Source organism: Canis lupus, chromosome 10, assembly GCF_003254725.2.
Source record: "Canis lupus dingo isolate Sandy chromosome 10, ASM325472v2, whole genome shotgun sequence".
NCBI classification, from domain to species: Eukaryota; Metazoa; Chordata; class Mammalia; order Carnivora; family Canidae; genus Canis; species Canis lupus.
This window is the reverse complement of record NC_064252.1, coordinates 45,087,420-45,107,903: the sequence shown is the minus strand read 5'-3', so window position 1 is coordinate 45,107,903 and position 20,484 is coordinate 45,087,420. Positions and strand designations below refer to the sequence as shown.

Genomic DNA, 20,484 nt, shown 5'->3' with positions numbered 1-20,484 from the left:
ACGTTAGTTTCAGGTATAGAACATAGTGATTTGACAACTTTATATCCTATGCTATGCTTACCACAAGTGTAATACCATTTGCCAGGTGTACAACATAGTAATTTGACAACTGTATATCCTGTGCTATGCTCACCACAAGTATAATACCATCTGTCACCATACTACCCTATTATAGTACACCCTTGACTATATTCCCTATGGTTTACCTTTGCTCTCCATGACTTATTCATTCCATAACTGGAAGCCTGTGTCTCCTACTCCCCTTTATCCATTTTTTCCGTACAACAACCATCAGTTCTTCTCTGTATTTATGAGTTTCTTTCTTTTTTAAATTTGTTTGTTTTTGATTCCATATATAAGTGAAATCATAGGGCATTTGTCTCTCTCTGTCTTATTTCAGTTAGCATTATATCATGTTGTCACAAATGGCAAGATGTCTTTCTTTATGGCTGAGTATCTATTGATCATCACTTAGGTTGCTTTTGTATCTTCGCCATTGTAAATAATGCCGTAATGAACATAGAGGTACACATAGCCTTTTGGATTAGTATTTCCACTTTGAGGAAGAGGTAAATACCCACTAATTGTCTTTGTAAATGTTTTCAAATACATTTAAATAAAATAATACAAGTAAATGTTTTATTCATTGGGTTTCTGTGGAAATTTTCACTTGCAGTAAGTCCGTGTCCATCATTAGATGAATAAACCAAAATGCTGGATCACTTGCCTAAATTGGAGGCTGAGCTAAGAAGAGAATCCAGCTTTCCTTTCACTCAGTACAATGCCCTTGGCCACCTACATTGTCTTTCCAATACCATTTGCCTCAAACAAAAGATATTTTACTAGAATTTCCCCCTACATAAGCCTAGGACTGCTTGAAAACACACAGGCTTCGTCCTTGCCTATAGTAATGTGTGTTCTGTTCCTTGTATTTGTTCTGTGGGCTGATTCACAGGTCTCAGAGTGATTAAGTAAGTGGCTTAGCATTGGATAGTTTCCTTTCATCCTGCAGTTTCCAGATTGGATAGGGAAAGAAGGGAAAGACAATTTGAAATGTACTTTTAAAAAAAGTTCCAAGGCATGTAGACCATGTGGGAGTTATTGACTTCTCTTTGGAGTTTAATTTGACAAAGCAAGGCTGTCCAACCTCACATTTACTGAGAATTTGCTGAGTGCTTTTGCCCAGAATGATGCTGAGAAAGTTGAGTTGTAGAGAACTGAAATGGATGAAACCCAGAGAGAAAATGGATGGTGCCTCACTAATGGGACCTGACAGCTAGCTGCTGGCCATATAGGAGTCATAACCTAAAACAATGATAATCAGAAAGTCCTGCAGTGGGTCAGAAGAGTATGCATTTTGGGCTCTTGGCACCCCTTTATTGTCTCAGCTACATTTAGGGATTGGAAAATGATAATGTTTCAAATGACACAAACCGAGCCAGGACTGGTTTTTCATGTTTAAGTCTTGTCTTAAAGACAAAAGGACAGAGCATGGACAATATTTTTTTAGTATGAAGAGAAAAGGACAGAACATAAACAATATTTTTTAGTATGAAGAACTAGTCATCATTAGAAGGGACGAAGATTTTTTTTCCAGAAGCACATTTTAGTTTAGAAGAAAGAGATTTACATGTTTGACTTCCTTTGTTGCTTACTTGCTCTCTCCCTTATAAAGTTCCATCCATGTTTAAGTAAGATAGAAATGTTCAGTGTGACTCATTCATGGAGCATTGTGAGAATCAAATGAGTTAATACACATTTAAAGTTATTGGAACAATACCAGGCAGAGAGTAAATAGTAAATATACTGTTGTTATTAGTATCATCATTGCAATTACTCACCTATTCCTCCTCCATTTATGCCACCCCCTTTTTATTACCCACCATGTGTATATACACTGGTGTTTAAGAGGATAAAATATTTTTTAAGTAAAAGGAAATAGTTCTTGTCTTCAAGTCTTTTGGAGTTAATAAAGAAATGAGAAAAGTATGAGAATAACTGGAGTGCAGGTGAGCTGTGTTAGATTCCTGGCCTACTGGTGTCCAAGCCAAGATCAATGGAGAAAGTTAAAGATATGCACTAGAGCACAAAAATCACAATGAACTCCTTTAAGGTGCATAGCACAATGGCTAACACATGGTAAATGTTGAATAATGTCAAATAAATATTGTGATCACCTGAGAAGCCTCCTCAGACCTCCTTGGCCTCTGAGGCAGAATTAGTGTCTTCCCCTTCCACTTTGCTCCCCACCACACCCCTACCTCTATTTCAGCACCTCTGCACCCTACACCCCCCACACTCTCCCCACCCCCATTTCCATTCCTGTTTCCCTCACACAGTTGTGTGATTTCAAAGACAGAGACCTATCTTCCTCACCTTCGTAATTTTCAGGGCCAAGCACCATGCCAAGTGTGTTTGAGGGTGGAGGCAGGGGGGAGAAAGCATGCTGGATTTAGTAATACTGCAAGGAAAATGGGAATTGTCTGAAATGATGTGCTGTTAGTTCCCCAGTTGAGCTCTAGAAAATTCACATTCATTTGAAAGATGCTCATAAACCACTCTTAGACTCACGCCTAGGATCCACTTCAAGGTCACCCTCGTAGTTGGCAGGATATATCTTCTTCCTGTGCTTGAAAATTAAAATTATAATCTAATCTCCTGCATTTCTAATCTCCTGCAGCGGGTGTGATAATCAAAACAAACCATGGACTTTAGGGTCAGACAGACCCAAGCCTGCAAAATCGGCATCACTATTACCTCTTGGGGCTCTTGAGGATTAATGAGTAATAGATATGCAAGTGCCTTACACTCCAGGGGGCCTGCCTGGATGGCAAGTTTCATTTTCAACAGCATTTTCAACAGCCGCCTCAGGATCATTGACTGTAATTTCGCGATCTCATTTGTGAGTTCTCCCAGAGTTTGTCTGGGCCAGGAAATGTGAAAATTCATAGGGCAGTTGGGGAATCACCGAGGCTGTCAGGACTTAAAAACTGGTAAATAAGAGGAAAAAAATGTTTTATCCTACCTTTCCTGTATGAACTGAAGAGCCAATGTACCACTGAAGAGCCAAATAATAAAATTTTCTTTAAGAATATAGCAGCTAAGTGGTAGAGAAGAAATGATAGAACATCACCAATTTGCAACTTGTAATGAAATGGTAGGTCCAGGCAATGATTATCAATGGCTGCGAAATGTTCTCGCAAAAAAAAAATTTTTTTTGAACCCACGCTTGACCAAACCTCTGAGTACAACTACCAATTTACAAAAAACATCATCAATTTGGAATTTGGCAAAAATCCATACTATAGGAAACTCTGGAGTACAATTGTTTCTTCTATAAAGAGAAAGAAGAGAAATGCATCAAAACTTTTGATTAGGGGTACCTGGGTCACTTAGCTGATTAAGCATCTGCCTCTTGGTTTTGGTTTTGGCTCAGGTCATGATCTCTTGGGTTGTGAGATCAAGCCCCACCCCCACCACCACTGGGCTCCTGCTCAGAGTTGGAGGGTGGTCCTCTTGAAGATTCTCTCCCTCTGCCCCTTCCCCCCTGCCCCTCCATGCACAAGCACTTTCTCTCCCTAAAATAAATCAATCTAAAAAAAAAAAAAAAAAAAAACACTTGAGATTTTAAAATGCCAGTCAGCCAATCAGAATATGTGGACCTAGTTTGGATCCTGATTTTTAAAGGTAATTTTTTTAAAAAAGACAACGATTATGAGGTTTATCAACAATTGAGGGAAAGAGATCTTATGACTTATCTTTAACATTTCTCTTTAATCACACACATTTTGCCTTGTCCTACCTGTTAGGGGCCCAAGTCAGGAGTACACATAACCCACATACCATTGTACCATTTGTCTAAATATCTAAAAAATATTCTCTTAGCTAAGGTAATTACCTCCCACCAAAACAAACAAAAAACCTAGAACCTTGGACAAGGACATGCCAGGGAGTGATTGAGGAGTGATTCCAAGGAAGAGAAGTGAGGGTCTTAAAAGAGACAATAACACAAGAAGGGAAAGCCACCCCAAGTGTACTTTATCAACTGATCAACCACTCTGAGCAACTGGCTTGATCCTTCAAGGGCATCTCCAAATAGCCACGTAGAGTACCACTAAATTTTCTTCCTGAGGAATAGAAGATGGGAATATTTACTGCCGGTTCCTGAGTTCTGGTAGTCAAAAGTTGCCCAAAGGGGGAGTTACCTCTTTAGCACTTCTAGGTTTGTACATGTATCAGAATGGCACAAGCATCCTAGCATATGTTCTCTGGGGGAAGCAGGGAAGCCCCAGGAAAGGTGAACAATCCATGGTGTAGCTGAGGCAAGGTTCTGCTGGGTCACCCCACCTGCAACTGGTTTCCATAGCAACAGCTGGACTGATAGAAGGGCAGGAAGGATATGAGGTTAGAGACCCAGAGATGACTGTGACAGAGACCAAACTAGTACACTGTCTATTCAAACATGCCCTATCCTCCTATCTTGACGAATCACTTTCCCAATGACTAGAAGGCCAGATTCAAATAACGATCTCTCAAGCCCCTTCGAGTTCAGCCTCAGAACATAGTGCAGGGGGAGATTTGATCTCTGGTCTCCCAGCCATGGTCTGCCTCCTTCTCTGCCCAGCTCTGAGTCCACCCCATGTCACAAGGGGTCTTTCACACATGCCTGTGGACATGCTGCCTGCATCTCTGAGGTCCACATCCCTTCCCTCCAAACAGCTGCTCCTTGGCCACTTGAAGCTCTAGGGGAGTGCACACTGATGCCTGTCTCAGGCGAACAGACGAGATAAGAGGCCCACAAGGCCCTAGAATCAGCTCAGAGTCTCCTGAGCACAAAATGTGGGAGTCTTGGGCATCCAGAGCATAGACTACAGCAGGGGGCAAGATTGTGGATGGACAAGTCCCCTTGGCCTTATGGCTAGAAGAAACTCAGAGTAGAGTCCTTTAAAGCCTGGGATCCCAAGCAGAGACCTCTCTTGCCCAGGCCAAAAGGCAATGCCAGTTCTTTGTCACCCATTAACTTTATACTATCAGGTTCTGGAGTCAGAGAGAACTTTGTCAATCCTGGCTCAGGCTATAAGGAACATTATGGAAATTATGTACCTGCTTCTCCACTTGTAAAAGGGAAGGAAAGGGGAGGCTATTTGTGAGTTAAAGGAGCAGTATTTATTACATGAGCACCTACCCTGTTTTTGGCATATAGTAGCCCTCAATAAGGACCCCAGAAGTGCTGCCTCCATACAATAGCATCTGAAGCCAGGGTTTGTACACCTGGGGATGGCTGAGGGAAGGGACACAGGCTGGAGCAATGAACTTTCCCTGATGCAATTTTCCTGGAAATGTACAAAAAGAATAATTTAATAGATTTCCTGCAGAGTCCCAAAGCTTTTTAAAGACTTGCTCTAGATTCCACTGGATTGTAAGCTCCTTGAGGTCAGAGATGTATATCCTTCTCTGTAAAACCCTAGCTCTTTGCATAGTGTCTCACATATAGTAAGTGCTCAATAAAAAAGCATTGGAAAGGGGCAACTGGGTGGCTCTGTGGTTAAGTGTCTACCTTCAGCTTAGGTTGTGATCCTAGGGTGCTGGGATCAAGTCCCACATCGGGCTCCCCGCAGGAGAGAGAAACACTCTCTGTGTGTTTCTCATGAATAAATAAATAAAATCTTTTTCTTAAAAAAAAAAAAGCATTGGATGAACAATTTCAAATTGGCTTGTTGCTTTTTTTAAAAATATTCACCTCAGCTGAGGTTTTTAAAAAAATATTTATTTATTCATGAGGTACACAATACACACACAGAGAGAGAGAGAGAGAGAGAGAGAGAGGCGCAGAGACACAGGCAGCGAGAGAAGCAGGCTCCATGCAGGGAGCCCGAGGCGGAACTTGATCCTGGGTCTCCAGGATCATGCCCTGGGCTGAAGGCAGAGCTAAACCACTGAGCCATCCGGGCTGCCCCTGGCTTATTGCTTTTAATGGAAGACATTTATTTCCTATGTTAGCTCTAAAGTTTCCATAGACGCCTCAAACTAGAATCATTCTCTTTCTCAAGCCTGCTTCCTCCCCCTGGATCCATGCCTCAGTGTACAAGACCATCAATGCCCTAGACCAGCAGTCATGCATCATGCTCAGCACCTCCCTCCTCATCACCTTTTATACTTGATTAATTACCATGTCCCAGTGATTATATCCATTTGGTAGTTTTTTAATTTATCTGATTCATTACCACAAATCTAGTTCAGGCAACTATACTCTCTCTCTCGAGATACTGCAGCAGTATCTGCTCATCTCCCATCAACTCATATTCCCTGAATATGTCCTCCTCAGTGCATCCAGAATGGCCTTTGCATATCTGACTACATCCCTGCTGAGCTCAGGGTAAAACTCAAGCTCCTTAACGCAGCCTGGAGGACCCTCTGGTATCCATCATCTGTCCTACGAGACTATAAGACCCTTGAGAACAGTCTTCATCTTATAGTTCTTTGTATCTCCTGCAATCAACCAGAAACTCGCTGTTATATAAGTGAATAGTTTTTAAAAAACAAAACAATTTTTGATCTATTGAGAAAAGTATAAAATTTAAATCACAGACTTAATTCTCAAACATCAGAGATGAACCAAGACCACTGTACCGACAATTGCCCTCCGAGTAAACTCACAGTGGGTTGACTGTGGTGAGCAGGACTATATCCATGCTTTGGCACAGTATTCTAGGCTCCTTTCATTGTCCTTCCTTTGGATATGGAATTAATTTAGTCTTGGAGTGTGTCACTGGACTATTTCTCGAAATCACTTTCTCTGGAGTTGTCTCTACTGAGACAAGAATCCTTTGATTCTTTTCATCAAGAATAAGGGAACTGGCCAAGTTTTGTGTTCATCACATCAGCCCTGTGCTCACATCAGCTTTCTTTTCTCATCAATAATAGGGGCACCTTTCATTGTCTGCTGAAGGGAGAGTATTCATGGTCTGATTTCTAGCACCAGGATCATGCCATCAACAGGTTTTACCTATTTCTTTGCTCGATCATGATGCTTAATATCTCTGAGTCTCAATTTAGTCATCTTTAAATGGGGATAAAAATTGTAAATATCTGATGAGGTTATTATGCAGATTAAATGAGATGAAGCATATTTGAGGATAACATCACATTGTAAAGGTTTTATGAATGTCAAGTATTGTTTGATTTTATGCTTTGTTTTATTTATTTATTTATTTATTTTATGCTTTGTTTTAAAATGCTATTTGGGTAGCTACTAAAATATATGAAAACTAAGTGATAAAAATAAGTAAATGAGAAAACCAGGGCACTTGAGTGGCTCAGTTGGTAAAGCATCTGCCTTCATCTCAGGTCATGATCCTGGGGTCCTGGGATCGAGCCCCACATCAGGCTCTGCTCAGTGGAGAGTCTGCTTCTCCCCCTGCTCCTCCCTCTGATCTTTCTCTCTCTCTAACTCTCTCTCTCAAATAAATAAAAAAAATCTTAAAAATCTTAAAATGAAAGACAAGAGGAACATCACAGCATTCCACAGAATCATGAGGATTTAACTTTCTTAAATCAAATATCAACTTGGCCAATCATTCATTCATTGGCTGGATCAGCATTTAGCTTTGAGCAGCTCTTCAGTATCACAGCATACACAGAGGAGTGAAAGACCTTGTTTGTGCTTCAGGCTGGGAAGAAGACCTCAAAGATACCCAATTAAAGTGCAATGTAGCTGGAACTATGGGAGAAATGGAAGAGGGTATGTGTGTGCCAAGGCTTGCCTGGGGAAATAGCACCGACCAAAATTGAGCTGGGATGCAGCTGCTTCCCTGTCCTGATGTGATCTGCTTTGTGTTCATGTTTCAGCAACCACCTTGGGACTGAACTTGACAAAACAAGATGGCCAAGATTAACACCCAAGTCTCCCACCCTGTGGTAAGGACCATGGACAGAGATCTCGACCACGTTGAAAATGGCCTCAGCAGGTAAGACAGGCTTTTCATTTTATGCCCTTAAAATGAGTTATTCCCATAGCTGATCTAGACTGTGGAGTAAAGAATGCCTTAGCCTGTGGCCAACCACAGATTGGAGGGTGCTTACTATTCGCAGTGCTCCTTCTGACTTAAGCCATCTCACTTAAGCCTCACAAACCCACTGAAGTAGTTTTTATTCTCATTTTAGAGAGGTGGAAAATGAAGCTCAAAAGGTAATGTAACAAAATGAAGACTCAGGGCACCTAGAGGCTCAGTCAGTCAAGCGTCTGCCTTTGGCTCAGGTCATGATCTCAGAGTCCTGGGATTGCGCCCCACATTGGGGATCCCTGCTCAGTGGGGAGTCTGCTTCTCCCTCTGTCTTTCCCTCCACTCAGGCACTTATCTCAATATCTCTCTTTCTCTCTCTCTCTCTCTCTCTCAAAAATAAATAAATAAAAAATCTTTTAAAAAATGAAGATTCAAATGCAGCATATAATTTTACTGTAAAAATTTTTCTAAACTGCCATACTTTCTTATGAACACAACAGACATTCATTGGACTCTCTGCACCAGCCATTATCCTCAGTGCTAGGGATGGAATATGAATCAGATGTCTTGTCCCTTGCTTCCAGCAGAAGGTCAGGATTCATGCTGTGTTCATGGTCTGCAGGGAGTGGGCCATGCCTTGCCAATGAAGCCATTAGCCCCATCAATGACATCCCCACACAGGCAGCCATAGAGAAATCTGGGGCTTGAGTTCTACTTCTAGCCCTGTTCATAGTTTACAGTAAACTGGGTAAAACCTACTTAATTTCTCCATGCCTCAGTTTCTTCAACTGCAAAATAGAGCAGCATCTTTTCCAAGCTCCTGGCACAATAGTGAGGAAGTGGGAGTGTATCTTTTTGATGCAAATGGACTTACATTTTTATGTTCCTTAAATTCTCAGTGGGTTGCTTAAGTTGAACCATGAGAAACCTTATTTCCAATATTTATGTTATTGTTGGCCTATATATATAACACTGAAAACTTCTTGCTCCCATAAAAACTTCTCCCTCCCATGATAACTACATATTATCCAATGACAACAAACTGCAATGACAGTCTCTTGGTTCTCACTTCCCTGGTACTGGGCCCTCATCCACCATTTCTGCTCAGTTACCAATGTATATCACTTCCTCTCTCAGATGCACATTTTTTTGTCTAAATTATTTTTTTAAAGATTTTATTTATTTATTTATTTATTTATTTATTTATTTATTCATTTATGGGATACACAGAGAGAGAGGCAAAGACATAGGCAGAGGGAGAAGCAAACTCTCTGTGGGGAGCTGATGCAAGACTTGATCCTAGGGCCCTGGGATATTATGACCTGAGCCAAAGGCAGATGGTCAACCACTAAGCCACCCAGGTGCCCCTCTGTCTAGATTCTTGGTCCCACTCCTTAGCTAATTCTGCTCATGAGTAATGGACAATCATTTCCAAAGAGATTGAGTCCCTATCATCACAAACTTATGTAGTCCTAGGACCCCACCTTTGGAGATTCAAGCAAAGAGAGGAATATCTCAAAGCATCCCAACAGATATTTATTGGTTCCAATTATTTTAACAGGGTGCTGGGGCCCCAGGAATTTTTCCTTAAAGATTTTATTTATTTATTTATTCATGAGACAGAGAGAGAGAGAGAGAGAGGCAGAGACATAGGCAGAGGGAGAAGCAGGCTTCACGCAGGGACCCCCATGTGGGACTCAATCCCCGGACTCCAGGATCATGCCCTGGGCTGAAGGTGGCACTAAACTGCTGAGCCACCCAGGCTGCCCACCCCAGGAATTTTGATGTGACTCAGGACCATCCGAAATTCTCACTCTATTCAAATTTCTCCCTCCTAATTGGCCGACTGTCAATATACCATTGTCCCACCACTGGGGACTTATTCCTTTAGGTTAAGTCATTGCCCCTAATTTAAAAGAGAAAAAGAACACTCTTAGGACAGCCATCTGTGCATTGTGACTTTGGTATGCATTAATAGCTTCTTTTTCACACCTGTGCTAATAAACCTCTTGGGGCAGGGTATTCAAAGAAGATTTTGTGGAGGGGGAGGAAGGTCTATACATGTGACAAGCAGTAAAGTCAAGCTCCCTGGGCAGCACTGGGCTCCTGGGACCTGGGCCCAGTGGGAGAAGGAGAGAGGCTGTTAGGATCAGGGGGAGTTTGAAGCAAAATGGTGCCTCATTTGCCCCATTGCTCCTTTTGTGTTGAGTGGGATATAATCCGAGCATCTCATGGAGCTTCCAGACTCCCTGGGACTGAGAACAACAGGGTCTTAGTTTGGCTCTTTACAGTTAGATACTCAAGAAAAGGCAGGCCTGGTTAGAGGGCCGGGGCTCCTGCCCAGAATGCCTACTTGACCAGGTACCATTGTGGCCCAGCTCTGTCCTTTTCATCTTGGCTCGGCCTCAGCCAGCAGCCTACAAGCCCAGTCCGGCATGTGGGCTATTCAAGAGAGCTCACTGAGTCTCCTGGAAGATTACCCTTTACAAAATAAATGGCTAGCTCGATCAGTGGAAGCCACACAGATCCCAGTGATGGACTGCTGGATTCCAAGAGACTCTCTGTGAGCTCATGCTGGGTTCATGCACACTCGGAGGGTCAGTCAGCCACACAGTCAGGGCTCTGAATTGATACCCCTCGATAATTCTATCTGCCATCTTCATGGATGGGAAATAGCCCTTCAGTCTCCTTCCATCCCCCACCCCCAACCAGCATGGTGACTAAGAGGCTCAGAGTCAGGCTGGGTGAGTTTGAACATTGGCTCTGCCACTGACCAGCTCTGGAAAGTTGTGCAACTGCTCCAAACTGCAGTTTCCTCATCTGAAAAATGGACTAGTCCTGACCTCGTAGGGCTGTGGTGAGGTTAAAACAGGTGAAAGCTCTTGGCACAGTCCCTGCTGCGTAGGAAGTGCTCAGTCAGTGCTCTGTCAGTCTTGGAAACGATTCCACATCCCGTGGGAGCTTCCCTGGTGTTCCAGGCTGGAAGCCTTCTCCTCCTCTGACCTCAGAGAGCTCCAGCTATCCTGACATCTGGATCTGGCCATTTCCGCCTGTGACCAAGTCATACTTTCTCAGCCTGACTACTAGTCCAGTCTCATCAAGCCTCACTTGGTTGCCCAACCTCTCCCGTGGAAAAAGCTTGTTGACAGATTAATACAGAATCCATAGAGATGCTGTGGAGATTGCAAAAGGAGAGAGAGAAAGAATGCTTCCTTCATGAGAGAGATGTTTGCTTTATGTTATGGAAGCAGGACTGTATTAATAGATGGAAGTTTCTAGAATGGGTTCCTTGGTGTTACCAAGGATTGAGCATGCATGTACAGGCTGAGGGTGGAACAGCCTTGGGCCAGAGGTGGGGTCCAGGCCCCTCTTCTGCTTCCCAGCACAGCCCAGCATCTAAATGCTGACAGACTAGTTTTCTCTATAAGATCCGTTTGAACAAGGGACTCTGGCACATATACATAAGAATTTTAAAGTTTCAAATCACTACTTTTAGGGAGGAAACAGTTTTCAACAAACTATAGATCTTTAATTTAAAATTCAAATCCTTTTTGAGACACCTGGCTGGCTCAGTTGGTAGAGCTTGTGACTCTTGATCTCAGGGTTGTGAGTTCGAGGCCCACACTGGATGTAGAGATTAAACTTTTCAAAAATAATAAAACACAAAATTCAAATCTTTTTAGAAAGCTTATGGGAGAAATAATTGTGAATGTTTGTCCTTAAATATTAATCATTCTTTGTCCTTGATGATATTAAGAAGCTATGCTGAGAATCTGTGTGTCACTGTGACCCTTTGCTGAATGCCCCTAGGAGGGAGGAGAGATCATGTCCCCATCCCCTGAGACACCATGTCCCCCAAATCTTTCACCAAATTGGAAAGCCAGGTTTCTGTTTCTCCTTTTATTTTTTTATTTTTTTTATTTTATTTATTCATGAGAGACACAGAGAGAGAGACAGAGAGGCAGAGAGAGGCAGAGACACAGGCAGAGGGAGAAGCAGGCTCCATGCACCGGGAGCCCGACGTGGGATTCGATCCCGGTCTCCAGGATCAGCCCCGGGCCAAAGGCAGGCGCCAAACCGCTGCGCCACCCAGGGATCCCCTGTTTCTCCTTTTAAATTATTGGGATCACTTTCCTAGTGACAAGCCATAAGGAAGGATAAAAACATGTCATTTGAACCAAAAAAGTCAAAATGCTGGAAATACCAGATATTAAAAATGTCTTGAATTTTTCTTTTCTATTTAGATCTGTTTAGTTGACTTGATTATTTAAGAGCTGTCGGCATATTTGAAAAGATAATGCAGTAGGGAAAGACTTCAGAATCTGCTACGGAGGAGTGCAGCAAGGACCAAGGGTACCTCAAATCTCAGATCAATCTCCTGGTGTAGCTATTTTAGGTGAGCTTTGGGGCACAGGGGTTTGTATCCTACAGAAGAGAAGCCTTCTTCGTGCTGCTCTCTGAGCAGAGCCCAAAGCAATTATCACCAAAGAAAGCCATTTTCAGCCTGCTACCCCAGGACCAAAGACAAAAGTGCACTCACTTTAGTTCCCTGGTCACATGTGGCCAATGGCAGTGTATATCGGTCATTCAAGTTCCTCAGGGCTTGAGAGGAGGGAAAGACAAGGGATCATCTTCTCCACCTGTTCTCCAAGGTTTGTTTACGTCCCCAAAGTCACTGGGTGCTCCACAAAGTGCAAAGCTAATGACAAGCTGCAGTTCTGATGAGCACCCCTGTCTTCTCCCAGTGACAGGGGAAACCTTTACCTCACAGACATGAGGTTCCTCTTTGTAAGAAAACTTAGAAGATGAACAATTTTCACAAGTTGAAATTACCTTGTCTTTGGAAACAGTCACACCATTGTGCTGTGCTGGTTGCTCTTGTTCCTGCTAATTACCGCCTTCACAGAACTCCTTCCTGCACAGGCGTCATCTCTGTCGTCACCACCGACAGTCGGAGTTGGCAAGCGGAAGGGCAGCTTCGGGGTTGTCCTGGCCTGATCAGTTCATTGTTTTGTTTTGTTTTGTTTTGTTTTGTTTTGTTTTGTTTTGTTTTGTTTTGTTTTGTTTTTAACAGAGAAGTCCCCGTCAGGTCCTTGCCCCCGGCCCCTCCGCCAGCTTTCGGCAGGACAGGGCCTGGCCCCCAGTTTCTCCTGCCTCTCTATTTCTCTGGAAGATTCTGGATCCCCATTCCTACTTTGGTTGCCAGAAGGTGCTCCCTTTATTCCGTACCTGTGTGTCCCTGGGGACTCAAAGTGTCACCTCAGACATCTGGTTCTTCTCTCTTCCCATCTCCTCTTCCATCTGCTTCATAAAATCCATGTCTCTGAGGAGTAACTAATTGGGTTTACTATCTAAATACCCCCACGCACTTAACAAGGGTAGAGCCTCAGGAGCTAGGAGACATCAGAGAATTTCAAGCATCAGAAACAAGTGGCAAGATGCGTTGAAAAGAAAGGCCCCTTTGGGTCCCTATTCTTCATGGCTAACTATGCCTTTTCTGGACTTGGCTGTTTGAACAATGCTTAAGTTGAAATGAAATCACCAATTATTCCTTTAGTTCCTTTTTGAAGACTATAAAACTTCAGGGAGGGTAGGGCACTTGGGTGGCTCACTGGTTGAGCGTCTGCCTTTGGGTCAGGTCGTCATTCCTGGGTCCTGGGATCGAGTCCCACATTGGGCTTGCACTAGGATCCTGCTTCTCCCTCTGCCTATGTTTCTGCCTTTTTCTGTGTGTCTCTCATGAATATATAAATAAAACCTTAAAAAAAAAACCTTCAGGGAGGGTAAGTGACAAACTCACAGAACACCTAGCTAATAGATGTTAGGGTAGGGATTTGAACCCAGGCCTCCTGGCTCCCCACTCTGCTGCCTGTCCTTCAGGTGAGTGTCCTAGCCCCCACATGCCAGCCCTCATCACCACCAGTAACAGTGCTGCTTTGGAGCTGCTTTGGAGTCTGAGGTGGGTTTTGCCCTCCTCACATCCTCATCAGCTCTGATGTCATTGATTCCTTTGCTACTAATGCAAATAAATCTGATCTCAGGATGTGCCCTCACGTAATTAACAGAGCGCAGACAAGGCAGGAATGCTGGGCCGACTTCTTGGTGCCCAGAGCTCCCTGAGGAACTGCTGGTGGGGACAGAACACTTTCGCCCTTGGGATTGTCTCCGTGTCTTCCGGGCACACATTCCCTGATGGAGCTGCAGCCCAGTGTTTGGTTGTTGCAGCCCTAACCCCACCAGATGCCAGCTGCTAGCATCCAGGGACTAGAGATATGGACTCACTCACTTGTCCCACTGCTCCCTCTTCTAGGAATGACCCTGGTGCCTTGGAATGTGCATTCCACCTTCCTAGTATGCAGATTATTAGAAAGGCAAGGGGATCAGAGCTTCCTAGCTGCAGCAGGACCTCTGACAAGGTTTCTCATATGTCTAAGGACAAAATGTGAGTGGTCTTTTAAGCGTAGAGAGGGCCAATTCAATTAGATGGCTTGAAAATAAAGAGCCATGCCCAAATAGTATAGCCCGGTGGACCAGAGCCATGTCTCTAGTGGCATGCCGCAGGGCTCAGTCCTCAGCCATGTCCTATTAAATTTTGCTTTGACCAGTGCCATATGTGAAAATACAGGGAGTTGCTTCATGGAGTGGGTGAGAGCAGGCTCTGACACGGGATGGAATGACATTCAAATATCAGCTTTGCCACTTGGCTGTATGGTCTTGGGGAAATTATTTAACCTCTCTGAACTCCAGTTTTCTCTCTTATAGAGTGGTTATGTGGATTAAATGACAAGATCAATGTGGCTGGCATACAGTAAACAGTCAATAAATGGCATATGCCTATGATTGCATGTGAATGAGATGGAGTTGGGAGGAAAGGCTAGTATGGCACCACTGCATACCAAGGGCCCCAAAACATCCACCAGGGACTCAGATAAATGGAAAGGTCTAATACTGACTTCCAACAAATCAATTGTACATGCACAAGATAGGATCTTCTGGCTTAGCCGCAAACCATGTTCCAAGACTGGGTTTTGGCTGATGAGCACACAAACTCACAAACCTACAATGACCTCTGGCTTAGAGTCCAGGAACAGCAGAGTGGCCTAGGTCTCCAAGCCCAGTCAGGTGGGAATGCAGGAATCTGCTCACAGGAGCATGACCATGATGGGGAAGAGCCTTGAATCTGATGAGGCATGTCCGGGTAAGCTAGGGGGTTCCAGCCTGGAAAAACAGATGTGGCATGGGTGTGAGAGGTGTCCCTTCCATGTCCCAGCTACACAAAGGTGGTCATATAGAAGATGAGGTGGCCTGACTCTGGTTCCAGCACCAAAAAAAATTAGATTAGCCTTGGTCTGAGGAAGCTGAGGGAGGGAAGAACCTGCTACAAAGATGGCCCATGTGGGCCGTGGGACAGTAGCGAGTGTCCTGCGGCTGGAGATGGCCAGGATGTTGTACAAAGAGGAGTCAGCAGATCAGCGGCTGGGATGCAGGACTCTGCCTTCTAATCCCTCACTGAGGAGAGAGAGAGAGAGAGAGAGAGAGAGAGAGCCTTTTCCTGACATTAATTATTGCTTACTTCCTCAACTGTGTTGCCACCTTGTTAAGAAGGCTGATTAGGTTGGAATAGGTCACGTGATGGAATTAATTTGTCCTGCCTGGGCTCTTCAAGACTCATAGAATGAAGTGTAAATCCCTAGGGGCCAATGCCTGGATGGCTTTTAATCAGGCTGATCAAATTTCAGCCCTGGGAGATTTTAAAAGACAGGGAACGAAAGGAAAATATGTCCAAACACATTGGTCTTATTCCAGGCAGTTTGACAAACACCAAGGCTCTGCTGGTGTGACTGGTGCTCGTACTGAATTGTGGGCATCGGTTCTATGTGTGCTCATGCTTTTCGCCCTGCGCTGCACAGGTGAGGTCACTGGCACTGCAGGGGACGGAAGTTAGGATTTGACACGAGGGCACAGGGGAAATGAATTTTCATGCAAAAGCTGTATACAAATGCACATGGAGGGCTAGGCCAATGCCATACGATATTCCAGGACACTCTTAACCACATACGAACTGGGCTCCTGGGAGGGCCACCGGACAGGCACACAAATAACTGCTCCGGGAGTGTGATTGTGGCGTACATACGGTCTGGCCTTAGCAGATAGATCTCACTATGCAGACATGTGTTTGAACCAGAATCCTTGTTCTGGAATCCCTGGGTAGAAACAGCTGCCGTGGCTCCCGCTGGCGGGCACCAGGCCACCCCACTCCAAGCTCTGATGGGGAGCATGTGCTGCTGGCCTGCCTCCTTAAGTCCAAGGGCAGCAAGTAGCTGGATGGGCTACCTTCCTCTGTCAGGCTCGCTGGAGAGGAAAGGCCACATTTATCCTAAAAGCAGGATCTGCTGGATCCTGCTGGTGCATGGACAGAGTGAAGACCGGTGCTGGCGGCTTTCCTCATTAAGCGGGACATCTGGCCATCTCATCCCTGAGTGTGTCCAGGAGGGGATGAGCTTGAAATCAATTTAGCCTGCTGCATATTTGATTTCCTAGGGTCCACTCGCGGGGCGAGGAGACTTCGTCAGAACTGCAGCAGGAGATCGCCATGGAGACCAGAGGACAGGCTGAGTCCAGGCAAAGCTCCTACACCAGCCAGGGGCAGGCCAGGTAACCAAGCAGGCTCAGCACTCACCTTGGGAAGAGGGAAGCTGAGGCAGGAGGAAGGGAGCTGAGTCTCAGGAAGAAATGGGGGAGCAGTGGTGGAGGTGGGGTTGAAGACGTGGGGAAGAAAGGGGCAGGAGAAGAGCAGTCAGAAATCTATCACTGAGTAATAACCTCTCAAGTCAAGTGTCCTGAGCTGAGAAAAACCTAAGAAAAACTGTTATCTGAAATTGCTTTCATACAAAGTGATATTGAGGTACTTGCTTTCAAGTCTGGAAGAATTTAGAAAAAAGCCAAACCCTAAGGGTTCCAGAAAGAATTGAGAAAAAAGACCAGCCGGCTGCAGGAGACCCATGGTGGACCTCTGTGGCGCCGTCTGAGGCAGCCTCTAGCAGGCCCTCACAGGTGCATGTCTAGGCTTCCGAGCACACATCCTTGCAGGAGGATTTGAAAGATTATCTAGGCTCTGAGCTGATGATGTCTGCACTCCAGCTTCAAGAGCCGTGCCACCTCGAAGAAGTCATTTTACCTTTCCAGATCTCATCTGGAGACACCTCGAACAACGTGAGGGCTGCATCAGAGCCAGGTGCTGATTCACAACAGGTGCTCAACAAATGTGGGGCTTGTTATTTCCTTCCACCAAATTTTTTTAACCAATGCTATAGTTTTATATAGTCACGTGTTCTGCAGTTTTTGCTTAAGATTGTTGCAAAAATTAATTCTTCTAGTTATTCTCTGTATTTTGCATTGGAGGAATATTTATTTCACTAGCCCCTTGTTGCTGGACATTTACATGATTTCAGTGCTTTTGTCTTACTAATAAAATGCTGTCTTAAGTCTCATTGATAGCAAGGAAGAGGACACCTTCAAACCAGCTCATATTGAAAGGCCTGGGGGAGGGCCGAGGCAGGAGGCTGGTGCAAACTCAGACAGACCACCTCATGGAAAGGGAGCCAATGGGGCTCATGACAGGGGAGCAGGGGAAGCACCTGCCCTCTCCCTCTCATTTTCTCCTGGAGTGTCATGATCTTCCTGATTTTTTTTTCTGCACATCTCTGTTTTGGGCTTTCTCTGTTCATATATCACCAGGCACAGGCTGAAAATAGGCTTTGCTATTTGCTATTTGAAATACCCAACCCCATCTTGGAATGGCTTTTAGTTCAGAAGCTTGAGTGACTCTCCTGGGCCTGTCAGCTGAAGCTGGAGTCGGGAGTGTGACCTCGGCTCCAGCCCCTCAGCAGAGGGAGATTGGGGGTGGGAGGAGTGTCCAGAGCAGAGTGGCTGAGCTGGGCAAGCACTTCAACATATGTCTGTAGCAGCAGCTGTAAACATCTCTGTGCATGGAACATCTTCTCGCTTTAATGGATTCTCTCAGGCAAAGTGCCCATGTATGTGATTAGGGTCAAGGCACGTGACAGCTTATGACCTCATTCTAGGTTGCTCAGAACTTATTTTATTGGAAACAGTGGCGTGCACTGTAGGTGCCAAGTCAGGGCAACCAGAAACCAAGAAAACAGAGTTCAGGTTCTCTTCTCATTCCCCTTTTGAAGAAACAGGGAAGGCAGGAGGCACAGCTGAGGGAAGGCTGAAGCTAAGACAGGCTCTGGGGACAGGGACAAACTAGTTCCAGGTGCTGGAGACCCCAGCAAGGTCTGGCTCCAGGAGAAGGAACTTATGCAGAAGCCTGAGGAGCAAACACAATAAGACAAGGGTTAGGGAAAGAACGTATGTAAGTCGTACCTGGGTACTTGTTCCTCTAACCTTGTTCTAAATTTGATCACCATTTGCAAATTATTTTTTTTTTCCTATTCCTATGCTTACTAGTCATAACAAAGAGCTCTACAAAAGGAATGATAAGCAGAGAAGCTGCTAATGCCCATTTGAAAGATCATGCCTTTGGCAAAGTCCTAGTGTTAAAAGGGCAATGTTATACTGAAGACGATGCCCCCTATCTAGAGAGCTCTGTCTCAGGCTGCAGATGATGGAGGAGAAGGGAGAGGGGAGGTGCACACCCAAGCCCAGGGCCCCCAGGACCTCCAAGACCTGTGTCCTGCCAGCCATCTCTGCTTCTGCCCCAGCCCTGGAAAAGAGGGCTTTCTATCTCTTTCCTTTCTGCACCGGCTGCCTGTCCACGGCCTTCCAGGGTATCTCGCCTGATCGTCTCGCTGCGAGCATGGGCCACCAGGCACTTAAATCGTGAGGCCCAGAGACCAGACTCCTTCCTGGAGCGTTTCCGTGGAGCCGAGCTCAAGGAGGTGTCCAGCCGAGAAAGCAATGCCCAGTCAAATGTGGGCAGCCAGGAGCCACCAGACAGGGGGAGAAGGTAAGGAACCAAATGGATGGGCCACCCGCACCAGGTGGGGTGGAACAAGAAGCACTTCTTTGCTCCTGCAGCTTAGATCCACTGCGTGGGTGGCTCAGAGCACCAGTCTCATGACCCATAATTTGAAGAAAGTGTCTGTGGTTGGGGAATACTGCATGCTCTCACAGTTGCTGCCCCAAGTCCAAGAAGGACCGCAGGAGAAGGAACCCCCTAACCAGAGTCCTAGCCTCATTTGACCCTGCACAGAATTTCCGCCAGCACCCCATGGAACTGGAGCTCTTAAATGCATCTGGGGATGCCGGCCTCACCCATCTCTCTCCATCAAACAGGAAGCTTCTTGCTCAGAATCTGCTTTCTGAAAAGGGGGGTTACAAAGATCTTTGGGCTGAATGCTCTAGGTAATGCCAAGATTTACCAAGATGTAAAGGTGGAAACAACCATAATTGTTGCAGAACAGATGATCCCTATATAATTGCTAGAGAAAATCCTGTGTTTTTTGTGTCAAATGAGCAAAGGAAGGGCTCAGGTGTGTCTCAAACAGGCATCCAAGGGCCCCTGGGAAGGGAAGGTCATGAAGCCTCCGAGGAAATATGTGTAGGTGTGTGTTATAGGTTTATTCTGGATTCTGCAGTAGATTGCAAAATATACAAGCATATTTAAGATAAAATATGAGAGTTTAAGGAAATTTCTTGCTAGCAACCACTCTAGGAGAGCCACATTTAGTCTTCCTGCTGGGAAAGGCCTAAGAATTGCTGGCTGAGATGTAAAGGCCTAGCATTCTTGGGCTCACATTTTCACCTGAGCTTGGACCACAAACTATTGGGATTTCTGGGCTTGGGAAGGGACCACGGAGGGCCTGGGTGCTGGTGGGGATGTGTGTAGGGAGATTCCAGGTTCCCAGGGTCAGGCATCCTAGACTGAGAGGGAGCTCCAAAGGTCTGCTGAGCCAGAAAGAAAGGAGGGATGACAGATAAGGAAGAAGAAAAGATAGAGGAGGAGGAGGTGGGGAGAGAGATTTGCTATCGAGCCAGTCAGACTGGTTTAGTTGCTGGTAGGCAAGCAAAACCTTCCTTTGCTAACTTGATCAAATTATCTTCTCTACAACCTTAGCCTAATGAAGATGAACATTGGCTTCTTTGTCCTTTTCCCAATGTGACAAGGGGAGCAGAGGGTTGAGCCATCAGGGCCAAGTCCCTACTATGCCTCAGATGCCTGGTCACTCACCCAAGGGTTCAGAGTGGGCAGGTGCATGCAATGGTGCAGGATCATGGCTGATCAATCAGGGAGACTTCCTGGGGGAGGAAGACTTTGGATTTTCCAGGCGAATCTCTTTGGCATAGCAGTATATGCAGAGACAGGTCTTGGTTGTTCTGCTGGTTTGCCCTTAAGAGATCCCAGACACAGAAATGTGGTGAACACAGGCCACTGCATCTCAAGGAGCAACACTTTCCCAATTTCACAGGAGTTGGGAAATTCCCTGGGGGACTTTCCGATGATCAGAACCAACCC

The 20,484-nt window shown here is 45.1% G+C and overlaps 2 protein-coding genes across 5 annotated transcripts in view; both read left to right on the top strand.

Annotated features, from left to right (window-relative positions):
* Positions 1 to 16,560, top strand: part of VWA3B (von Willebrand factor A domain containing 3B) — a 256,331-nt gene extending 239,771 nt beyond the window's left edge. Inside the window, exons 29-30 of the mRNA XM_035696404.2 lie at positions 7,849 to 7,967; positions 16,545 to 16,560. Of these exons, the coding sequence (XP_035552297.1) occupies positions 7,849 to 7,866 (18 nt within the window). The 3' untranslated portion in view covers positions 7,867 to 7,967; positions 16,545 to 16,560. The remainder of the gene's footprint in view (positions 1 to 7,848; positions 7,968 to 16,544) is intronic.
* Positions 7,847 to 20,484, top strand: part of CNGA3 (cyclic nucleotide gated channel subunit alpha 3) — a 28,783-nt gene continuing 16,145 nt past the window's right edge. For 3 of the 4 annotated variants that reach the window (XM_049115859.1, XM_025464679.3, XM_025464671.3), the window contains exons 1-3: positions 7,849 to 7,967; positions 16,545 to 16,658; positions 18,796 to 18,975. In XM_049115859.1, coding sequence (XP_048971816.1) covers positions 7,882 to 7,967; positions 16,545 to 16,658; positions 18,796 to 18,975 — 380 coding nt within the window. In that variant the 5' untranslated portion in view covers positions 7,849 to 7,881. Of the gene's footprint in view, positions 7,968 to 16,544; positions 16,659 to 18,795; positions 18,976 to 20,484 lie in introns of all 4 variants that reach the window. The other variant, XM_049115858.1, reaches the window with a different exon arrangement.